Source organism: Emiliania huxleyi (genome assembly GCF_000372725.1).
Source record: "Emiliania huxleyi CCMP1516 unplaced genomic scaffold EMIHUscaffold_56, whole genome shotgun sequence".
In the NCBI taxonomy this organism is placed as follows: Eukaryota; Haptophyta; order Isochrysidales; family Noelaerhabdaceae; genus Emiliania; species Emiliania huxleyi.
The window spans coordinates 572,098-578,339 of NW_005197803.1; the positions used below are offsets into that span (position 1 = coordinate 572,098).

The 6,242-nt window shown below is 66.2% G+C and overlaps 2 protein-coding genes across 2 annotated transcripts; one reads left to right on the forward strand and one right to left on the reverse strand.

The window, feature by feature from the left end:
• Positions 1 to 347: 347 nt before the first annotated feature.
• Positions 348 to 1,416, reverse strand: EMIHUDRAFT_437257 (hypothetical protein). The gene has a single exon (XM_005765325.1). The coding sequence runs from the start codon at positions 1,391 to 1,393 to the stop codon at positions 455 to 457; it is 939 nt and encodes a 312-aa protein (XP_005765382.1). The 5' UTR covers positions 1,394 to 1,416; the 3' UTR covers positions 348 to 454.
• Positions 1,417 to 3,172: 1,756 nt separating this feature from the next.
• Positions 3,173 to 5,720, forward strand: EMIHUDRAFT_464792 (hypothetical protein; the record flags this gene model as incomplete). The annotated part of the gene is made up of 7 exons (XM_005765326.1): positions 3,173 to 3,808; positions 4,058 to 4,141; positions 4,294 to 4,707; positions 5,145 to 5,211; positions 5,291 to 5,330; positions 5,400 to 5,447; positions 5,500 to 5,720. The coding sequence occupies 7 exons, from the start codon at positions 3,173 to 3,175 to the stop codon at positions 5,564 to 5,566; spliced, it is 1,356 nt and encodes a 451-aa protein (XP_005765383.1). The 3' UTR covers positions 5,567 to 5,720.
• Positions 5,721 to 6,242: the final 522 nt, after the last annotated feature.

Here is a 6,242-nt window from a genome sequence, read left to right on the forward strand (position 1 = left end):
GAGGCGGCGGAGGCGGCGGAGGCGGCACTGGCTGCCGTCAAGGCGAGGCGCGCGTCAGCGGCCGCCGCGAGGGCCAAGGCGGATGCCAACTAGCCGCGCGCAAGGACAGCAACCAAGTAGAGTACTGCTATTGGCGCCGGCGCACGCATGGTGGTTGGAGGCATGTGTTGGGAGGAAGGTGGGCAAGGGCAAGGGCAAGCCTGGGCACCGCAAGGCTGAGCTGATGCGAGTGGGCCTAGACACTTCTTCTCGCGCTCGTTTTTTTTACTTTACCACAGAAACTTCGTCGAATCATTTTTCTTTCTCGAGCAAGCGGCGTAAAGGCCAAGTAGTCCCGAATCTCCGTGGTTGTTTCTTTCATTTAGCCAAACGCAAGACAGAACACGACTTTGGCCCCCGACGTAACTTTTTTCTTTGCGGTGCTCTGCACACTCTGCCGCGTCCGGGTCTCCGATCAGCGGCCGCGCGGCTTGCCGGCCGCCTCCCACGCGACCAACCACTCGATCACATGCTCGTGCCTCTCGCGGCCGGCGTCGGAGTACGCGTTGTTGCCGGCCAGGTTCAGCTCCGCAGGGTCGGCACCGTTCTTGACCAGCGCCATCACGGTGTGCAGCTGCCCGAAGGACGCCGCCCAGCCGGCCGGCTGCGCGCAGAACCAGAGCGGGTTCCGCGCGTTCGGGTCGCAGGGCGTGCAGGGGATGTGCTTGCACGGCAGCGAGGTGAGGCAGTCGACGAGCGGCGCGCAGCCCCACATCGCGCAGCAGCTCGTCGGGCAGATCGCGAAGCAGGGCAGGCAGAGCACGGAGCAGCAGGGAAGAGCGGGCGCCTGGTCGGGGCGCGGCCCGCCGTTGGCGTGCGCGCTCTTGTCAAAGAGGCGGGAGGCGTCGATCGCAGTCGTGCCGCGCGCGTGCCGCTGGTACTCGTTGAGGAAGGTCGCCACGTGAAAGTGCCGCTCGCGGTACGCGTCGGTGAGCGGCCTGAAGCCCGACATGTTTGGCGGCCGGAGCGGATCTGCGCCGCACTGGATGAGGGCGATGACGGCAGATAGGTGCCCGAGCGACGCCGCCCAGCCAAGGGGTTCGCTGTCGAACCACGCATGCATCTTGGCGTTCGGGTCGTGGCCTGCCGCACAGAGCTGCCTGATGGTTTCCGCCTCGCCGCGCATCGCGGCGCGATGCAGCGGCCATGCCATCGCCCAGCCCATGCTATCGAACCAGCCGTAGGCCTTGAACTGATCGGGCCGAGGGCCGCCCGAGACCGGGTAGGAGCTGACCCAGCGCATCAGCTCGCTCTCCTCCACCGAACGCGCCATCACGTGGGTGGGTGGTGCCGTGTCGATTGGCACGGCCATGGCGACGGGCATCCCTTGGTCGGGCACGACGCCTTTGTTCATGGCAGCCGGAAGGGGGAACGCGCCTGCCGGCGCCGCGTTTCCTCACTACCTCCGTCAACCACCTTCCAAGAAAGAAGAAATCTTCGCGTCTGACGCTGGGCACGACACTGGCGCGCACTGGCACTAACACAGGTACACTAATAAAGAAGAATTTTAGAAAGAAGACATGTCAAAAAGAAATTTTATTTTTCGAGCGGGGCGGGGTGCGCGCTGTGCCTCTGTGTTCGTGCGTCGCCCATCTCTCCTGGAGATGCCTGCTCTATTTATTTATAAAGGTGGGGACTCTGTCGGTCTGTCCTTCTCCCATCCCTACTTTATTGGGTTTTAGTCACTTCTTTAGTTGGCCCGGGTTGGCACAGAATTCCCGCCACTGTCTCAGTCAGCTCTCTCGCAAAGGCGAAAGCACTGGGCACGGGACTTGCGAACACTGGCACGGACACAGGTACACCACGGGAGCTGCAAACTAAGCGACTCCTACGCGGGGCCTCAAAAGTACCGAGTTTGCAATGAGAAGTGACCCGAGCCTCAGTTCTCTTGCTCCAAGTGCTTTCGCTTCGGCGGTTAGTGGTGCACTGAGCCCTAGCTGTCAGGCTGTCAGGTGCTGTCAGGTGATCTGTCAGGCTGTCGGGCACTGTCAGGCACTGTCAGGTGCCTCTGTCAGACCAGCTGTCAGGTGCTGTCAGTGCTGTCGGGTGCTGTCAGGTGCTTGTCTGACAGGCGAGGTGCTCTGGTGCTGTCAGGTGCTGTCGGAGCTGTCGGGTGTTGCTGTCAGACGCTGTCGGAGCTGTCAGAGCTGTCAGGCTGCTGCTGCTGTGGTGCTGTCAGACGTAGGGCCGGTGCTGTCAGGTGCTGTCAGGTGGTGCTGTTGGGGTGCTGTCAGGCTCTGACACGCTCACCAGCCACACTTCTGACACTATCAAGAGGACGCAGCTGCCCCCCTCCTACGGCGTGATCACGCCGGCGGCGGCGGCCGCCTGGGGAGCGCAAATGGCGGCGCAGGCGCAGGCCGCGGCGGCGGCACAGGCGGCGGCAGCCACCCCCACCCAGACGCCGTAGGCACATACTGTAGGGCCCCAGAAGGCTAGCTGGTAGCTTCATTTGTAGTAGCACAGCCGCCGGTGCTACGAGAGAGGGGTCCGCAGAGGTGGGGCGGGAGGGTTGAGAGAGAGACCCATGACCATCCCATGACTGTGCTACGGTCTGTGTACGGTCTGTGCTGCTGTCGGGCTGGTCGGGCTGTCGGGCTGTCAGCGCTGCTGTCAGGCCACTGTGTGTGCTGTCGGGCTGTCGGGCAGCTGTCAGGCTGTCACGTTAGGGCCTGACAGCGACGGAGCAACAGCTTTGTCGACAAACTGGTCGAGCAAAATTTCGGCGAAGAAGCGCCACCGGCGGCACGCCGGGATGAATCCGCACCGATCCCATTGTTCAGCACCGCGACGGCGAGCCGCCGTGGGCCCACAGGAGGGCTCGGAACCGCGGCACCGGTCCGCGCCGCCAGCGGGGCGAGAGCACCAGCCTACAACCTGCCGACATGCACATGGCAGTTGCGACGGCGCCTTTCACACTGTGCACACACACACACACACACACACACACACACACACACACACACACACACACACACACACACACACACACACACACACACACACACACACACACACACAAGGGAGGGATGGGAGGAAGAAAGAACGAAGCGGCGGAAAATTCTTTTTCGCTGCCCCCTCTCGCCGGCTCCTCCTCTCTGCCGGGCGCGTCTCGGGCTCTTTCCGCCCGGCGATGACGACTTCATCCCGCCCGCAGCGCCTCGCTAGCCTCGGGCTTGGCAACATGAACCGGCGAGAGGTGCCTGTCGGGCAGTACTGGCAGGTGCAGGTGCCCGCTTGGCGCGGCATCGTAACATCGTCCGACGCTGCTGCTGCAGACCCGTCGTCAGCGGCGCAAATGACGGCAAACGCCGACCCGGTGCCGCAGTCGTCGATTGAGGAGGAGTTGGCGAGGCGGACGGCCCGCAAACTCACCGCCCTCGCGTTTGAGGAGGACTGCGCCCACGCGCACCGGATGGCAGCCGCTGTCGACCCCGCCTTGGACAACGGGGAGAGCCTGCGCCTCACCTCGTCGGGCTCGTACCTGTCTCGCTGGGGCGCTCGTCCGCCGCCGCCCGGCCCCGACGACGCGCTCGGCTTCGCGGCGGTGCTTCGAGCGGCGAGGGCCGAGGCGAAGGCGCTGGAGAGTGCGCCTCCAAAGCCAAAGCCGCAGCAAAAGCAAAAGGCGGCGCGGGCGCCGCGTGCGAGGCTGAGGGACATGGGGGCGGTGCCGGGCGAGAACTTTACGGAGGGGCTGCGCCTGCTCGCCGAGTACCTCGACGAGTGCGGCGGCGACGGCAGCAGCCTCATCGCCGACTGGCAGTGCCGGGTCGAGGCGCGCGCACTCTGTTCTCATACCACTAGAGGACGCGGAGAGGGGGGCGGCCCGGGACGGCGGATGGAACCAACCCTCGTCTGACCGCCTCTCGTGTCGCAATCTCGCCTGACTCTGATACCCACAGCCACTCACGCAATCTGTCGCGCTCCGCCGGCCGGCGCCGCTGAGCCGCTGCGCCTTGGCTGCGCGCCTCGGCCTGCACCTTGGTTGCACACCTCAGCGAGTGACGCCCGTTCTCAGGTGCGGAAGGAGGGGAACACTGCGGGGACGAGCGACATGTACTACTACTCCGACAAGGGCCAGCGCCTCCGCTCAAGGGCCGAGGTAGCGGCTCGCCCTTTCCCCTTCCGGCCCGACACCTCTCTCCCGGAGACACGCCCGCGACACGCCCACGACACGCCCACGACACGCCCGCGACACGCCCACGACACGCCCGCGACACGCCCGCGACATGTCCACGACACGCCCTTCTTTAGGTGGCTCGGTTCTTCAGGCTGGAGCCGATCAAGAGGAGCGGCAAGAGGCCAAAGCTGAGCGGAGGAGCGGCCCCGGTGGCGGCGGCGGCGGCAAGGCCCTACGACCCATCCGCCATCGCCTCCTCAGAGCCCGCACCGCCGCCCGCCTCCGTCGCCGCTGCGCCGCCCGCCGCGCCGCCCGCCGCGCCGCCCGCCGCGCCGCCCGTCGCGCCGCCCGTCGCGCCGCCCGCCGAGCCGCCCGCCGAGCCGCCCGCTGAGCCGCCGGGCGCTGGCGAGGGATGCGTCTCGCTCAAGCTGCAGGGTGCTGCGGGGCAGGGTGAGGTGGCGGCGGCGCAGGGGGCAGCGGAGCTGACGGCGGCGCAGGGGGCAGCGGCGGGTGCGGTGGCGGGTGCGGTCGCGGTCGTGGCCGTGGCCGTGAGCAACGGATTTGGCGGCGGCGGCGGCGGCGGCGGCGGCGGCGGCAGGAGCGGGAGCGGGAGTGCAACCACCACTCACCGAGCTTCCACGCCGCTGGGAGTCAGCCAAGTCGACGCTGCCGCCGACGCGGGGATGGGCGGTGGTGCGGCTAGCGGTGCGGCTTGGGAGGCGGCTGAGGCGGCGCCATCGGTGGCCGCTGCTGCGCGGCCGCAGAAGAGGGCGCGAGAGAAGCGGAGATGTCGCCGAGACGTAGCCGAGTGGCATGCGCTCGCACTGAATAGACACAGATGTAGATGCACACTGCGACGTGAGGAATGGATGACTGAGTGAAGAGGTGTCGCTCCCGCAACGCCACGGCGCTAGCGGCTCGATGGCACACAAGGGCCCGTCTCTCGCTCTCTCGCTCGCGGAACCTTCTCGGAACCCTCCTGCAGGCGCGCACGATCAAGCCGCCTCGCGGCAAGCCGCCGCGCGCAGAGGGGTGCCGCGTGGCGTGGGACGGTGTGTAGACGGGCGGGCGAGGCAGCAGCGAGCGGCTCCCTCTTGCCCCCCCCACCCGTCCGGCGAGGAGCTGCCGTAGGCGCCATTGGCTGCTACCGGACGGCGGAGGAGCCTCCGAGGCGCCGCGCGCGACGCCTCCTCGCCGAGCCCTCCGGGAGACTGTGAGGCCCGAGAGCTGCCACGCGTAGGTACTGGCACGGCGCGGCGAAGCTTGGCGAAGGCGAGGCGGCGGCGAGGTCCACCGCACCCACGCCGCACAAAGAGACGTCCCTCTCTGTTCTTCCGTAGGCGGCTGGAAGGCGAGCGTGCCGTGGTGTGCTGCCTGGAGCTTGCCCGAGGCGTGACGCTGGACTGACTCCCCGCGGCTCGCGCGGAGACGGGAGTTCTTGTTCGTTCCCTCCGTTGCTTTCGTTATCTCAGGGTGGCGCGCGCGAGACATGACTCATGAGAAGGAGTCTGTCCGAGACACGATCGATTCGTTTTTCATTAGCATTCCACGTAATAAACTTTAGAAGTTACGCATGTGCGCCCTCCCCTCACCTGGGCGCAAGCGCCTCACGTCACACGTGTCGTGTCCCTTATACTCTCGCACAACAACCCACTCACAAGTGCAGGCTTATTACCGAATGGATGACGTGCGATTGGACGCGCCGTAAACTGTCGAGATGCAGACCACCCCTTGGTTGCATAGAGTGTCGACACCGAACACGCATCCTGACCAGACTGGGTTCCAGTAAACGCAGCCCTCCTGACCAGACAGGGTGCCGTCTCGTCAAGCCAGCAGCCCGCGGGCCGTGGGCCCCAGCCAGGAAGGGCCTGCATCCTACAATTGGTCGTGGCTGGGGCCCACGGGCAGCGCTGACCGTACGTGGTAGCGTCCCAGTCGCCGAAGGCACGACATTCGTCTTCCGTCGCCATATGACGAGTGCCAGGAGGGCAGTCGATCGCAGAGTTCGCGGCGACATGTGTAGGCGGCGGCTGCTAGTGCAGCGGCTTATCAATATGGAGTTTCGTTACGCTTGCCGCGGCAA